The sequence below is a fragment of the Calypte anna genome, chromosome 1, assembly GCF_003957555.1.
Source record: "Calypte anna isolate BGI_N300 chromosome 1, bCalAnn1_v1.p, whole genome shotgun sequence".
In the NCBI taxonomy this organism is placed as follows: Eukaryota; Metazoa; Chordata; class Aves; order Apodiformes; family Trochilidae; genus Calypte; species Calypte anna.
In genome coordinates this window covers 122,939,244-122,956,894 of record NC_044244.1, presented here as the reverse complement: position 1 = coordinate 122,956,894, position 17,651 = coordinate 122,939,244, and the positions used below count along the sequence as shown (strand labels likewise).

The 17,651-nt window shown below is 36.8% G+C and overlaps 1 protein-coding gene across 3 annotated transcripts in view; it reads right to left on the bottom strand.

The window, feature by feature from the left end:
- CTPS2 (CTP synthase 2) overlaps positions 1-17,651 on the bottom strand; it is a 69,582-nt gene that overhangs the window by 10,340 nt on the left and 41,591 nt on the right. For all 3 annotated transcript variants that reach the window (XM_030469117.1, XM_030469118.1, XM_030469119.1), the window contains exons 14-17: positions 8,530-8,626; positions 6,456-6,511; positions 5,006-5,102; positions 1,803-1,947 (exon numbers count right to left, since the gene is read on the bottom strand). In XM_030469117.1, the coding sequence (XP_030324977.1) occupies positions 1,803-1,947; positions 5,006-5,102; positions 6,456-6,511; positions 8,530-8,626 (395 nt within the window). The remainder of the gene's footprint in view (positions 1-1,802; positions 1,948-5,005; positions 5,103-6,455; positions 6,512-8,529; positions 8,627-17,651) is intronic.

The following is a 17,651-nucleotide window of genomic DNA, read 5'->3' as shown; positions in this document are numbered from 1 at the left end:
CCACTCAACAGGCAGGTATCTTAATATGAGTGGCTGTGCAGTAATTAGCACTGCCCTGCAAAATGCTCCTCTCTTAGACTTAAAATGTTTTTCTATTCCATTTTTTATTTCTATTCTATTTCTATTTATTATATTCTATTATTTATATTTTTATTTTTTATTTCTATTTCTTTTATCAAGACAGAGGGGTTTGCTTGATTGCTGTGTAACTAAATGAAAGGTAAAATTTTTGTTTTTGTATATAAATTCTGGGATATGAATTTTTGTTTTTGCTAAATGTTTAAGTGTTAATTTGGTTTTTTTGTACAAAGATGCAAAGAGCTGTGCATACTTTTTTATTAAATAATTTGATTAAGTGTAAGTGCAGCACACTCAGTGATTGCTGAAATTTAAAGTCAACATTAGAAAATATTTGCTGTGATGCTAAGGGATTTAAATTTAAATTGGCAGGACACAGGTAGATCATGCATTCAAAAAAAGTAATTTTTCTTTTATCTCAGAGAGACAAGTAGGTATACTCATGGGAAGAAGCAGTAAAAGAAAGGATTTTGGGACCTGGGAAACACAGTGAACTGTGAAGCAGAGTCCTCACAAGAGGAAAACACTGAAGATCACTGTAACTGAAGATTCATCTCCTGTGATGCACCACAAAAAACTTACCTTTGTAATGCACTGGCACAAATTTTAAAAGGTAGAAAATGTTATGACTACTAACGATGACAAGCTAAGGTTACAGGAGTATTTTGATCAAGCTGTAGTTTGCAGATCAGAAATTAATTTTCTCTGTGTGTACATTACTGTACAATCAGCCAGAGTGAGCAAAGATAAAGTGCATTTATGAAAGACAACTGATACCCTTAAGGAGCATAGATTCATCTGGTCTTGCTTTGCTATTTTCCATTACTACTGAAACATGAATTTCTGTTTCTAGCTTAAAAAGGGACATAATGTTAATAAAAAGTAGTACTAAAAAAACAAACAAAAAAAAAACCCAAACAAAAAAAGCCTCCACAAAATTAGCGTTTGGTACATTGTAAGTGCCAGTAAGCCAGAGTTGGTTCTCTTCTGTATTATTATTATTATGTGATTTTATTTTTTTTTCATTGTTATTGTACTCTAGGCTTCCCTCTGATCTCTTTATTATTGTTACTGTCATGAAACTGTAACTGTTATTAATATCACTGAAATGGACAAAAATTAGTTGACACTGGTTAGAAACTATTACTGCTTTCAATAAACCAAATACTGTGTCCAAGGGAACAGAGCAAAGGATCTTAGTTAGGCTGAATTACCCAGTTTTGATCTACATCCAAAACCTTCTTTAAGTCATAAAATATCCCAAATGTTTTGCCTCAGGGCTGCCTCCACTACCAGATATTTATTAGTTAGCTAGTGCAAAAGAAAATCAGTGTTCATTAACTATCATCACTCAAGTACAACTTGCTAAGAATTTCACTCCTTGCGTGATGCTCTAGCAAATCTCTTTCCCTGTGAAACTACAGTTTATAAAAGAACACAGGAAGCCACTAACTTTGCATGAATTTACTAAAGGTTTTTTACTTCTTCCTGGTTATAATGTATGGATCTGGCTTTAGCCCTAATAACTTCTGAAAAAAAGGAAGTCAAGACTTGTGCTTACTGCTTAGAGATACTATTACACCAGGGTTTATGTCAGGCATGCACAAGAGCAAGCAAATAAATGCACAAAGAACTTTTTTTCCTCTTCTTGAGCTCCAGATTGAAGGACAGTACAGTCCTCCAAAAACATGACCATCAAACTGCAGGCAAGTAAGAAAGATTACCTTGGAGACAATTTACATCCACGTTGAAGGTATGCATTGAGTGTCCCAGTTGCTGCTAGCAACAGTCCAAGGTATGGAGGTGAAGGTTTCATGGGTCTTGAGGAAAACTCTGGGTGGAACTGAACTCCCACAAAATATGGGTGATCTACAAGATAGATATCAAAGAAGATTATAAGATGTAGGAAGAAGATAGTAGGACAACTCTTAGGAAAAATGTTTATTGAAGATGCCACATAGGAGACCAGAATCCAGATCAGCACATGTGAATTAAAGAGCAAGGCAGCTGGAACCATAACTTTTTCCATGAAAAGCAACTGAAAACAGAGGCAGAAGCCTGGTAAGGCAAATTAAGGAAAAACCATGCCTTGCTTCAACAAATGCTCGCAACAATGTAACTAAAAGCTGAATAACAAACCTGTACCAATATGGCAGAGGGGGATGGGGGCAACACATACACAACCACAAATTCATCATGGTATTTTCATAGTATTTCTGTTTACAGATATATATGTTTATGCATGTATATTCAGAACATGCAAATGCACATACCTGAGGCAAAAATAAAACTGTTCCTAAAAGGCCAAGAATTACCATACAGCAACTATTTACACATTAAGAAATTGATATGAATGCAAAATACAAAGAAAATTGGGCAGGGAAGCTTTAAATAATTGCACCTGGAAGGGATGTCCTGGGACATTAAGTCCAATCTCCTATTACTGAATTCATCTGCATTGTGTAGTCTCATGTACAAAGGGTGAAGGCTCTACCATAACAACCCTTCAGTTTTTGTGCTCCCACTAGACAGCTCTTTTGATACTCTCTTCTTCTGCTTAGAAACCTTTTCCTAATTCCCAGGCCAACTTTGTTACAGCCAACTTACATCCATTTCTTAGGGTGTTCTTCTTTCCTGAAGAAACCACACAGTTTGGCCTCTGTGATTAATGATGACAGTATCATCACCATTCAACACCAGCTGATAAGCTAAACAAGCCATGCTGCTTCATCTTCTCTTAAATTTTCAGCCATATCCCTAACAAAGCACCTCTTTACTACTGCTCCTGCTTCCCTTTTGTCTTCTTCGAAAGAATAAAGGGAGGAAAAAAATTTTTGTACTCTTTCATTCTGAGCACTTGTTACTTATTTCAATATTATTTTAAAGAAGCTGACGTTAGCCACCTTTAGTGCCAGGACACGGGATGAAATTAACCACCAATTTCTTCTGATTCAACAACTTTCAAAATAATCCCAAACATTCAAGGCATTTCTCTTCAGAACAGACTAGGTGATAACAAGAAAGATGGGTTTTTCTTCTACAAAGATAAACGATATGATCTAGTATTCTGCTCTTCTCTCTGCTGCTATGTCTTACAGAGAACCTGGATCCTAAATTTATGCCATAACTTCTAACATGCAGTTTAGTTTTCTGAAGCTGTAAAACAAGACAGTGATAAAGCATCGATTATTCGCCATGCAGCTATTTTGCTTAAAAGTTTTGCCTAAGCTATCTGGGATGCTGTTATTTCTGTGCTTCTGCTCCAATCCTCCCTCCTCCCTGTGGATGATTGTTTTCTTTTAGTAATCAGAGTCTCCTTGCAGTCCATTGTGAAATAATTCCAGGTTTTACTGCTGCTTTTATTCTTCTTATAGTAACATGCAATTTAAAATTGTGCCTGATTTATTTCACAGTGCTCTCTATAGAAGTTGTTTCATGCAGGGCAGACAGAATAGCCTCCCAACACCAATGCATAACAGAGGTAAGCTATCAGGAACAAACTAAGCAAAGAACACCACAACAATTAGCAGTTTATCAATTCACATGTATTATTTGCTCTAAGATTATGGTGCAGTTGCTGTTATAAATAGGTGTCTATATTCAAGCTACTCTGTGCAGCATGCAGCATAGGTCCTTTTTATTTCAGAACCTTTTAGAAAAGGCATCAAGTTTTACTTGCTTAACTCGTCCAAATATACCAGATGCCCACAGTATCAAACTCTTATCTGTTTGAACCACTTCTGTGAAAGAAAGGAGCTTCCTTTCTATTTGACTTCATACTATATTTCTAAACAGAGAGTAACTGAAGGAGACAAACTGATAGGAAGGCACCTTGAGAGGTCTCTAGTCTCACTGTCTGCTCAAAGCAGGGTCAAGTTCAAAGTTAAATCAGGTTGTTGACAGCTTTGTCTGGTCAAGTGTTGAAGGTCTCTGTCTGCCAGGATGGACATTTCATCATCTCTCTAGGTAATATATTCCAATGCTTTTTTATACTTTTGCTATAATGCCTGTACACATATTTCACGTATCAAGAAAACCCAACATACACAGGTTGTTATTGCAACCTGACTAAGAATATTTGAAGGTGCACAGGGAACAGGCCAGTGTCATTATGGCTGTTATGGCTGTTACCTTTAGAAGGCCAAGATGATCATGAGAGGTTCCTGATGACTGAAAAAGGCAGTCACCACACCCTTCAAGAAAGACAGACACAAAGATCCATGGAGCTATAGGATCATCAGCCTCACCGCAGTTCATGACAAGATTATGAAACAAGTCCACCTCCAAGGCATTTTCAGGCACATGAAGGACTGGGCACAAGCAGCATAGTAACAATCACCCTTTGAATGCAGGGAAAGCAGTAGCCTTCCTTTATCTTTATGTTAGCTTGGCTTTTGATATGGTTTCCATATCATCCTTTTTCCATAGCATCCTGAGTTGGGACCTATGGACTGTGGGTAGACTACAAAGTGTGTTAAGAAGGGCTGGACAGCTGGGTTCAAGGAGCAGTAATGAGTAGTTTGAAGTCCAACTGACAGCATATTCAGACATACTCAAAACCTGACTGATATGGCTCCCAACAACCTGGTATATGTTTGCCCTGTATTAAAGCAAAGGGTTGGACTAGATGACCTCCCAAATCACTTTATGATTCTACATAGCCAAATTGCACTGAGCAGGAATTGTGACCTTTTGGAAAAGAAGCATGTTTCTCCCTGATAATTAAATACAGTCACAATTCTTGACAAGTCTAAGACTTCTCCCAACATCTTCATCCATTGTAAATGCAGGTGGAGTCAGCAATATTCCCCAACATGATATTGTCTGTTACGACAGCTAAATATTGTGCCTAAAAGCCATTTAACAATTTATAGTTTACACAGTTTTATTAGATGCAGAAAGTACTACAGACAAGTAAGACACTCACTCTCCAGTTCAATAATTTCCATTCTGTTCCCTTCTGTATCATGGCCAACAAATTTCAAACCTTTGTCTTCAAAGAAGTGAGTCAATTCTGGGTTCACCTGAAATATTGAAAGTAATAATGATTGAAGTTCTATTTCTTTTTTGATTTAACAAATGCTAGTAGTTAATTATAATGTTCTTAGTATGCACACAAGAATGAACAAAAAAACTGAGAAAAGAGTTGGAAACTTTTGCTTTCTAGTATTACCAACTCTCTGGTAATAAATTTGTAAAAATGAGCATGCTTATTAAATAAGATATGAATCGACAATTTTAAAACTTACTACATAACATTCAAAACATTAAAGACAGGCTGCCTTCTGCTTGCTGTCCTCCTGATTCTGAGCAGCTTCCATTCCTTGTTTTTCAGCCTCACTACAGTATGCGTAAAGTCTGACCTCCTCTTGGAACACTGCATTTCAGTGGTCATGACTCAAGCTGTGGTTCAGCTCCTCTTGCAAATTGAGGAGCTCTGTGCTGGGCTGTTTAATTTCCTTGGTGGTGTTCTAACAAGTCAGTAAATATTTAAACTACAAGCACTGTTACCACCATCACGTTTTCCACCCAGCTTTTTAAGGAAACTTAGCATTGTCTGAATCAGTTTGTAGTCTGCACACATAGTTTAGGACTCTTTGGGGTTACTGATGTAGAGTAAGGTCCCTTCTGAACTCCCTCAGAGATAACTCTAGGAGTCCATCAAGGAGTCTTGCCTGTGTCCTCAAACGACAGTATCATAAATACCTTTGCTTAGATGTTCCCAAACAAAGGAGGGCAGCTATACAAGGAGAGTTGGGTGGTAGGAAGCAAGTGATCTGAATCAGCCTCTGAGTTAATGCCTAAAGCGTGCCTACATTTAGGCTATAAAAGAATGTGCCAAACCTGAACATAATCTAGGCCTTTTAATAAGCCAAACTGGCAAGAAGCAATGCATTTAATGATTATATGCCTTTACCTTTCAAATGTTTCACAGGAATCATCAGGAAATCTCCAACATAACCCTCCAAGACCATTTTGCTAAAAAATACTGCACCATCTCTACCACAGAAAAAGCATACTACATTTCCCCTCTACTGAACATTTTCAAGAACACCTCTGTTCTCCATGAAGTGGCTAAACATTGGAACAGATTGTCAGAAGATGTGGGCTCTGTCTCTTCAGAGAGATTCAAAACTAGATGGGACAAAACCCAGAGTAGCCTGGCCTAATTTTGAAGTTTGCTCAGCTCCAAACAGAGTTGGACCAGAAGACTTACAGAGGTTCTTTCCAATCTAAATCATCCTACCTAACCTTTACTAAATTTTGGTTTATGTAAGAAATCTCCAACTGGCTTTCAAGAGAGTTGTGCCAACCAAGAGAAACATCATTTACTTAATCACTAACTTCTGAGCAAGAAGTACCTTAGTAGTGCTTACCTCATATCGATGCCTGTGTCGCTCCTCTACAAACATTTCATCACCATAAAGCTTCCCTAAATACACAACAAAAAATAAATTAATGTCAATATGTTGCTTTTACAGTAGCTGTTACAAATATTTATTGTCATGTAAATCTCAAATAAAAAATCACATATCACACTTAATCCAACTTTCAGTTTTTCTGAGTGATAACTACTTTCTTTTAACTTACTGTTAACTGTGTTTATTCAGGATTCCTACTCAACATTCCTTTACCAGATAGGTGGACTAGATTCTGAAGGCTACTATTTTAAAGTAATTTAAACTGTAAAGCCCAAAATAAAAGAAAAAAGTGCTTGAGTGAACAAGCAAGATAAAAATCCTCCAGGTTTTTACAGCAATTGTACGCAAAAGGTGCAGTGAAAGAAGCTCCACAGCCTTTCAGTAGCATCTGTTCCATTTAAATAGATTATGCATGGCAGCTGGCAAAATACCTTCAGTGACAGAGAATATTGTTTTTCCCTGTTTTCCTGATCTCATTACCCAAATGACTCTTGCAGTCCTCTGAGCCCAATCTGGAACACTCTACATTGCAGAGCAATACGGAACAAGCTGGAGGTATACAGTAAATCAGAATTTAATCACATCTTTCAGTTACGGTCACGGCTCAAACTCTGCTCCCAATTTGTCCTCATGTCATTAGGATTACTGTCTTGCTTAGGGGTTGGTGCAAGAACTAGACTGCCAAGAATTTATGCAAAATTTGTAGTACTGAAAGTTTACAAAAAATGGTATAGAAGTTAATTTTAAGGCACCACCTTTTTCAAAACCTTTAATTCTGTTCAAGTTGTAAAGCACTAGAAACAGGAATCAGATTTCTTCAACAGTCTATCACAGGTTTCTACAAGTCTTGGACAAACCCAATCACCTAAACATTTCATAACACTAACAAAGAGTTACAATATATGGTAATTGTTAACTTTTTCAAGAAGTGTTTAGGCCACAGATATGACACCAAAAATTGTGATATGCATATTTATATCACACCTAGGTAAAGTACTGCCCAGGTTGGTCAGATCACTAGTGAAGGCATTCTCTAGAAAGGCAGATTTTTAATTAACATGCATACATACTTTACTTTGGTCTCCTGCTCAAGTAGATGTCATTTTTAAAAGCTCAGAAGGATATGTTCCTAAATCACTAAACACAGAAATAGCTCAGACCAGTGTTAAGGTAATATAAGAAAATATCTAGTATTTATCGATGGACAAGAAACCACTTTTTAAACATTTTCAGCACCACTTCTGTAACTACTGTGTAATAGGCTGATTAAAAAGACACAATTATTACTTTAATTTCAAACATAAATATCAATGTATTTATTTTTTATAATTATGATTGCTTTTATTTTGCCTTTTAAAGCATTCAAATAATTTTCTTTTCAAATAATTTACTTTTGCAAAACAAGACTGTTTCCAGAGCAGGACTAGGCGTAGGCCAGTGCTGGAGTTAAGCAGGGCCTGGCTGTCATTAGGATACAAATGAACAAATATCATCAAGAAAAGGTGAGGACTAAGGCAGGAAAGCCAAATGACATTTAAGGCTAAGGCACACTGGCAACTTTAGGGAATGACAAAGTTCAGGTCTGGCAAAAGCACCATGGGTAGGAGGTTGGGTTAGTTCATCAAAATGCTTCAGGGGTAGATCAAGAAGCCCAAGATCACACATTCTATAAATTCAAGAGAGAGAATAAGAAGAAAATAAGAAAGAAAATAATAAGAAAACACTGATCTTGGCAAGCAAATAATTAAAATGCCATACAAGGCGTTTTAGTTATTTTGACAGCCTCGTCATTTTTTATTTGAACTTCTGGACTCCAACTGACCTTTCTACCAAGAATCCCAGATGTCTCTAATTTCTTTTTTTACCTTCTGATCCTGAGTAAATGCATATGGGAGTGAATGAGCTCAGGGAAGCTGTTACCCAACTGCTTGCTTGAGTCCTTTAACAAAACGTGCTTTGGAATTTTTGCTTTGCCTTCTTACTGAATTCTTATCCAAAGGGCATGTCATAAGAGCAAAATGTAACTCACTTAGAACAGAATTCTGTGTCTTGAAAACAGTCCTCCTCTTCCCCAGCCTCATTGTTCCACCCATATCTCCAGGATTGTGTTCAGGCATGTCAATAACCTGTAGAGAAACATTCCTTGAACAATTTCTTCCAAGAACAAAAAAATGCAACAATTGTGTAGCAGGTTGCATAGATTTATAAACAGTAATGTTATTAACTTTTTGTCCAAACATTCCCAATTACGAATTCCCTTTGTTTTTTCCTAAAGCTTTGCTCTCAGTTTTAGGCCTCTAATAGACTGAGGATACTAGCTGGTGTGAATGTTTCTCATTTAATGTTAAGATCAAACAGAAGCAATGTATTAAGTCCTCAATATAACTTTGGGGCTGAAAAAAAACCCTTTCTTTTAAACCAGATGCCAAAATGCTAGCAACAGGACAATTCTGCCAAAAGCTATGTTTGCTATAAAGGGTACACAGATTTTTTTTTAAAAAGGATAAATTCCTAGACACACACACAAAAAAAAAAATCCACCAAGCAATGAAAGACATCATTTCTAAAAAAGCAAGTCCAGGAACCACAGAGTGTTAGAGGCTGAAAGATTATCCTGGGTAAATACTCCTGTATGCAAGACCCTTTCTTATACTATTCTTTATACACAATGCTCTTGGTTACACTAAGAGGCACGAGCAGCTGTCTATTGAGGCAGTGGACGTCCTCTTTTCTGGGAAGTGGGATGAAGAGATGGCACAGAGCAGCAGAGTGAAGATATAAGAGGGCACTTATAACAAGACTATAATCCAATATTGTGAAAGTGGAATACTAAATGAAACTACTCCAACAGATGTGTGCTATTTCTAGATTATTTTTGTATTATCCCAGGCAGAAAATGAAAAAAAACTTCCTATCTAATTCACCTTTACTAAAAGGTTTCTCTGACTGAAAGAATCCACAAAATACTGGTTTGCCTTGTATGAAGAATATGCTGTTTAGTGTAATATTCGAAGAAGAGAACGTACAAATAATGGTTTTGAGGACTGGAGCAGATGGGTCAAAAGGCTGCTATGCAGGTCAGGTGCAATCCAGGATGGTGGGATTCAGGGCATGTGAGAAACCACAGCATAGTGGAAGAAGCAAGTTTAGTTTTGCTCAATTGGAAAAATCCAGCTGGGTCGAAATACAAGTGTGTTTAGAGGAAGCCTATCTAGAGAGGTAAACCAGTTCAAAATTGTAGAAAAACATGAGCTGAAACTTTGCCCTAAAGATTTGTATTCACATATACACTTTCCGTGAGAAATGTAATTGACAAAGAAAGGTTCTAAAAATACAAATATTCACACATAGATAATTTGGCATTGGGTTTTTATTAACCTTAATTTGCCCTCTGGGAGTAATGAAAACAATGTCTTATGATACACTTCATAAAGTGAAGTTATTCAATTTAGAAGGGATGGTGGAAAGTGCTTAGCCTCTGGCCTTATGCCAATGCATTTCAGTTGTGCAATTATCTCTGTATAATCATATACCTTCAAAATGTTATTTATAAGCTATATACTCATTGTAAAATGTCAAGAGCAAAAGTTGTGATCAAACCAATGGGATATTTCAAGTCCTCTAATTACCTCCCAAATAATGAAGGCAAGGAGTATGCAACACATTCAGCTAAAAAACCCCATAAACACAAAAGGAAAAAAAAAAAAAAGGAAAAAGAAAAGGACAAAACCATAACAAAACATTCAGTAAATCCCTATCATTTCAAAAAAAGAAGGGGTAAACTGTTTTTACTTTATTTCCTTCCATTTACTTTTTTTCTTTTTTTTTTTTTTTCCTGAAGAAGTGGCCACAGGAAGACACGGGCATCAGAAGCAGTTGCAATGCATAGAGCAGACTCTGTGTGACAAACACTGAGCCTCTGAAATAAAACACAGGTTTTCCAAGAGGAGTTGCTTACTTGTGTACATCCATACTACACATACCTTTCAAGCTGTGCTCCTGACTCTTCTTAAAGAAAACAAAATGGTTAACAAGGAGCTATCAAGTACCTCAAGTATTAGCTTCTCTTCCAGTTACAAAAAAATTCACTTTAATGTAAGTTGGAAGGTTGAAGTCAAGAGGAGACATTCCTTCATTCTCAAAAGAGTATCAAGCACCTAAACACTGTTCCCTAACCTCAGCTTTAGATTTTTCTTACTAGGAATTTGGGGCAGGATATTTTGGTCTAATTGCTAACTGGATCATGGTGTGTGGCATTCTCTGCATCCCTCTTCAAAAAAAAAAAAACCAAAGAAAAAACAAAGAAAAAAAAAATTAACTATTTTCACCTTTTTGCCCCAGAGATACTCTGACTCTGGATCATCTTTTTGATATTCTCTGTGGCTCTGATCAGCTTCAGTAACTATCACAGCACAACCCTTGATGTTTATGTATTACATGAGTTTCTCTGCAACAAAGTCTGTGCAAGAAGCTTTCAAAAGCAAAGTGACACTGCTGCCCTAAAGCCCAAGGACAGTAATAAGCATAGAAAAGCGACTCTTATTATTGAAAATTTTGCCATATTTTACGGAATTTGATCAAAGATGAACTTTGAAGTGGTGCTTATTTTGAGCAACTGTGCAACTGAATAGATTCTTCAAAGGGTTTACGCCTCCTGCCACAGAATAAATCAGCTCTTACTATGCGTTAGTTCTTTGAAAAGCACAGAACAGCACAGAACAACAGACAGCAAAAGCAAGAAAAAAGCATCAGTAGGGAGAGTGCAAGAAGACATAAGGCATTCATTAGGTCTTTCTTACCCAAATCTATGGAAATTGCCAACACTGCAGGGATTTTACACCACGTAAAATCATCAGATAGCCAACATGACATAAATAATTAACCATCCTGACAAACTACATGAAACAGTCCGATCAGTATTAAATCATGTTATTGATGAAGAGTGCCTTTAACTACCCATGAACTGCAACGCTTTTTCAGGAATTCACTGCTTGGATCATTTCATTGTTGTTAGGAAATATGTCAAAGCTAATGAGAAAACCTCCTAAGCCCAGAAGCTAAACATAAAGCAACCAAGGCCATGAAAACCCACCTTCTATGATTTCAGTAATCATTCCAGGAGCATTAAGTTTTGTCTTTGTTTTGCCTCACAACCTGCAATGCCAATCTGAGAAATACATCTATCTTGGTTACCTTGGCAGGGAGGGATCTGCTTGGGTTATGTTTGATGGTTTGAGGTTTTGTTTTGTTTTGTTGTGGTTTTTTTTTTTGGTGGGTGGGTGGGTGGTTTTTTTTTTGGGGGGGGTGGGAGGGGATGGGGGAAGAGGTTTGGGAATGGGGGAAGAGATAGAGAAGGAGGGGAGTAGTGCTTGATTTGAACAATTCAATGGTAAGTCAGATTTGGAAGCAAAGTTTTAGTTTGGTTTTGGTTTTGGTTTTTCTTTTTTCTCTGCCCTTGTCTGGTAAGCAAATGATTTCTCACTGATGAAATAAACTGCTATACATGTAAGTGCTGATCAAAACTTAAGAAGCTCTGACCCTAACAATTAATTGAACACTGAAAAGAAATTCTAAGACACGCAGCAAACGAGACGTGCAGAGGGAATGCTGACAGGAGCAGGGAATAAAGTGACAGGTACTGATGAATATTAATCCCTGCTGAACACAGCTATGAAAAACACCCAGCAACACAAACTGACAAGGACTCAACACTAACTAGAGGAACACATTATTTTATTGACTCTTACATCAGTTCTCTGAAGTCAGTCCTTGCTAGATTTAATCTAATCAGTTTCAGTCATAGGTTCATTAGTAAACAGACCCAGACATCTAGGAATGGGATGCTTATGCTAACATTTTAGAAACAATAGTACAATCATTTTAAAGAGAAAACTGAGAACACTGAAAGCTACAACACTGAGTGATGCTGACACCTTCCAACTAGGAAAGTAAACCAGAAAGACTCTTTCCCTGCTCATTCAAAATTGGGGTTTTAATATTTTAGTTTACTGAAAGAAGGTGCAAGGATCACGTATCTGCCAGAACCCCTTACTCCCTTGCCCCAAAGATATCTTAGTTCCTAGCAAACCCCTGCCCACCTTTCTAAAGCACTCAGCCCTCTAGGATAGAACTTTTTGCCATAAAGCCACTTGAAGATTTCAGGCTACTTAGTGCTCCATTACTGTAATTGAAATAATGTTTGTTTTCAAAATTATCAGAATCATCACGTATAAGATCAAAGCAGATATCATCAATACTTGATTCATGCAGCTACACAGTATCAGTAGCCAGCTTGAAAAATCCTGTCCTCTACTCTCTTCACTAAACTACAGCACAGTGTCCAAATAAACCAACAAATACCAGCTTAAGTTTCTTAAACTCTCAAAATCCCATAGCATGTTACTGCCAACCATCTTCCAGTTTGGGCAATCCTCTTTTAGAGAGATTTTTTTTTCCCTATTTTAGAATTAAGTATTTGACCATTTATTTAACTCAAGCTTTAAAAACTCTCTAACAAGGATTCTGCCTGAATAAACAGAATTTCTGGTGCAGAATGTTTTTTAATATTTTCTTCAGAAAAGGTCAAAGGGTGTAACTTCTTATTCAAACAGTGCTTATTCACTCTTAAAAGCATAGCACAGTGAATTGAAAAAGTTAATGTAGATGTTGATGTGCAAAGCCCACACAGATATTGCTTAGCAGCATTGCAGAAGTCATTTTAGTTATCCCAACCACATGTCAAAGAGATAGCTTAAAGATTTAATCAATTAGAGACTTTCAGATGGCTAATGTTAACAAAAGTAACAGGGTCAGACGTGTGTACACATGCTATTATGTAACAGTTGTTACAATGGAAATAAAATACATCTTCTTCTTCTATTTATTTGAGAAGGAAAAACATCCTATCAAAAAAGACAGCTATTTGAATAGAACAAAATAATAGTAGGGTAACTGTACAATAGTGTACTTGGAAACTTAAAAAGAGTCTGGAGTTTTCAAGAGCTTGACTCCCAAGAGAAAAAGCGAAAACACTACTGAGCACTTCAAATACATCTAAGCTGTAAAAATACAAATCTAAACATTACTGTATTTTTGTGGTTTAACTTCTGTTTAAGAGAAGTGGCTTTATTATGTTTGTGATTCAGTCTGATAAATCATTTTTGTTATCTGACAACACATGCTTGACTGAGATTAACAGCTTCATGCAGTTTAAGATGATTTCACTGAGTAGCTTTAGTTACTGCACATTTGATTAATGTAACATTACACTGAGGTTTTAAGATGAAGGAAAAAACTATACTAACACATTGCTTAGTAATGTCACAAGAAAATACCTGAGTAAACAAATGAAACAGAAATAAAGGATTTGAGCTTTATAGGAATTTATGTATTACAGATAAGTAGGAAGCAGCCCAGTACCACTCCTTCCAATTAGGGTATCACATATATCATGCCCAAAGATTAGTGGTAGACTCTGAGCTTTAATGACTGATCACCTCTTGAAATGCACACCAGAATTCAAAGCCTGGCATTTCTACAGCAGAAAGAGAACTCTCTGCTAGGTTAAGCTAAATTAGTATCTCTGAGCATTTTATGAAATCTTATGAAAATCGGCTGAAGAGAAGGAAAAAACATACATACTCAGAAAAACATCCCTAATGTTTGACTCCTAACTTCTAAGAACAAAAAAAAAAACCCAACAAACTCCTCAATCCAAGATTCTAAGTAAAGGCAAAGTAGCGGAAATAACTTGTATTGAAATGTTTTAAAGAGACTGCTGAATATCTTTGTAATATAAATCCTACTAAAGTTGTAGACAAGTGCAGATAATTGTGAAAATAAGTACTACTATACCACCAATGCCAAAATCTTGTACCTATCTAATTTATTTAGCAAGCAGGTCAGCAGAGTCCACTCTGCAAAACCACTAAACAACCAGCTCCTGCCAACCACCAGAACCTTTAATTGAAGCAATTTGTACTAAAGAGCAAGAGTTTTCAACTCTTCCTTTACATTTAAGCTGTTAACTTAGTAGAAATGAAGATAGATGTAGATGAGACCTAGAGTAGTTCTCATACTAATTTAGAGTACAGTCATGCTTCTTCACACCTTCTACCCACTTCCCTTTGTTTTTGTTTTCGCATTTTGAAATGGTATCTCACAGAGGATCACAGCCAGGAACAACACTGTGCAAGCTAAAGTAACTGGTTTTGGAAGATCAGCAGGATCACTTTTACTGTTTAAACAGAGATTCATATCTATGATGTAGACATGTTGGTATATTTTATTTATATTGATTTATATATACACAATATATATTGCCCTCCCTCTCTCTGCCTCTGTGAAAGTTTCTGGTTTGGTTTAACTCCTTTTTAAATGTCATGCCAGTTCCCTCACCTCTGCTAGCCAGTAACATTCTGATCCCCATAACAACAACATACAAAATGAAAGGACGTATAGACTGAAGATAGCCACTCCATTACTAAATGGTGCTCTCACTTAATTTACTAATTTGAGACATTCTAGTAACAATAATCTTATGGACTAATAACAGAATATACTATAACAAGGAATTTCTTGGCAGAAAGCCTCTGCCACAACCACTGTAATTTTAACAACTACTACTTGTATCCTAAGGCATGCCCAAGACAATACAAGTAACTTGACCTACCTGGTCTTTCATGACCAGAAAATTTTCCTAAATTATAGAGAACAATTGGAATGCAGAATATCTCATTAGGCATACAGTATGGACATCTAGTCCTCTGGAAAGCTCCCCAGCAATGAGTAATTTGATTTTCTTTCCCCCATGAAATCAACAGCAGTAGTGGAAGTCCAGGAGTGGTTACTCTCCCTCCTACACCAGCATCATAACATTTCTCATTCCAGCTGGAGAAATGAAGAACTAAAGCAAGTTTCAGGTATCACATAATGCTAATCAAGGCACAGACTTTTAATTCTAAGATTTCCTAAGCATACCATAAACTGTATTAGAATTAAAAAAAAAAAAAAAAAGGCAGCATAGGGAGATAATTACAATGATAAAAGTCTGAACAGATTATCTTGCAAAAAAGTACCTTGGCATTTTCATTATCGTATATCCAACAGCATTACAGTTTCAGAAAATCAAAGGAATGACAGATATTAATATCATAGCAGAGATTAATTACCTTAATTACCTCCACCAGCCATTTCAGGGATCCTTTGAGGTACATGCCCTACATTACATTTAGTAGTTTCCTGTTTCCACACAGAAAAGCTTCAGCTGGCCAAACATCATCTTGCCTGGAATAAAATTCTAGTGGAAGACTTATGACCTATAATCCAAATTTTTTTTTTTTTTTTACTTTAAGCAGAAACTATGATATCTTCCTTCTGAACAAGCTCCTTCTTGTCTCGCTTTGTCTGTTCTGCCTCCTCCAAATACCTGATAAACACCACTGTCCAGATCTTAATTTAACTCTGCACTTGTGATCCTCCCCCTAGCACATTAACTCCATCCCCTTCAACATCAAATGACAAGAACTCCTTGGAATTTGCTTTCCTTAATTGTGTTTATGAAGGAGTCAAGTTCAGACTCCATATGAAGAGACAAGTGGTTTCAAGAGCTGCATCCATGCCAGCTAAACCAGTTGGATTTAAGTAGAAGGTCCAGAATTAACATGACAGTACAAAGGTACCTGTGCAGCTCTTGTATGCTAATGGATCATCGAAACAGGTTTTGCAAATCTACATATTCTTTTTTAGAGATTAATATGGTACACTTTTTAAATATATAGTCAGACAGGAAGAGATATGTACCAGGACATAAGAGAGAAGCAGGGAGATGTGTGCATGCTTGTGGAGAACCATTAGCAATCAGGCCACAAAGGAGGAGAAATGGATTTTCAGATCATTACTTATTTAGCAACAACATGGTTAAAGCCCTCAGGAAATATTTTGCCAATATGGTTTCTACGAAAGTAACAGCTACAGAATAATGTCACCTTCATACTATCACAAATCAAGTAAGCTTTTAATTAGCATGACATCACATGAACACACCCAGCACGATTCAGACACCCTCTGTGAAAAGTGTGGGTGGCCAGGTACAGATCAATTCAACAGATAATGCACTGATCCATTTAAATGCTACAAATATTTACCAAGCAACCAGCAAAAGATATTGCCACACAGCAAAAATTCTAGGCTGTGTCCCCATGTGGCACAATCTCACACAACATGCAGGGAGCTCTCATACGGAGCAACACGGCACAGCTCGAACCTGGCAAAGGCAAAATAATCAGTTATTTACTTGTGCCCATACATAAGTAGTTTTTATCTTTCACCTGCACCTCTAATAGTTTGTCTCCAACAGCAGAATGGAGAGTCAGAGAGCACAAGAACTAATGCAGTGAATCACCTGTCAAATCCACTGAAAATGCAGTTGTGTTGTTCAGTGCCTAACTTCACAGTATGGAATCAAAGCCAATGACAGGAGACAGAGTTAAGAAAACAGAAAATCTTTAGAAGGAAGTCTTCCTTTTGGGGGAATCTTTCTATTATTCTTCTACCGCACTTCCAATAAATAATTTGATAGGGGACAGAGTATTAAAAATAAAAATGTGGCTAATAGCCTATTTTTTATTAAAATTATATAGTTCAGAACATAATGAGCAGACCACTCACTCATTAAACACATCCTGCAATACAACTATGCAACTGTTTGAATTCCTCAAGTTTTTCTTAATCTTGAACATATTCAATTCCAGTTCTCACTCCTGGATGCCTACCAGGCTTTATTAAAAAAGCCCTCAGATGCTGCACAGACCTCTTCTTTGCACGTATCAAGCCACTTTACAAAGGCATGCATGCTTCATTACCTCAATTTGGTATGAGAAAAATAAGACAGGTTAAGTGATTTGTTTCACCTAGCAAAACCAGGACTTCCATGACACCTAATCTTATTCCTACACTTCAGAAACAAGGCAGCTAACAGCACAAAAACTCACTCATTTCCAGGTAAGCTTTTGACAAGGCCAGTGTATTAATACAACCTGATCAGTTATCTAGGTGGGAGAAACTTCTATATAAATTGCATTCCTAATATTGGAGGTAATTTTATACAGTTATCAATGTGCAAACTGCAGTGTGCAGGTAATCTACTTCATG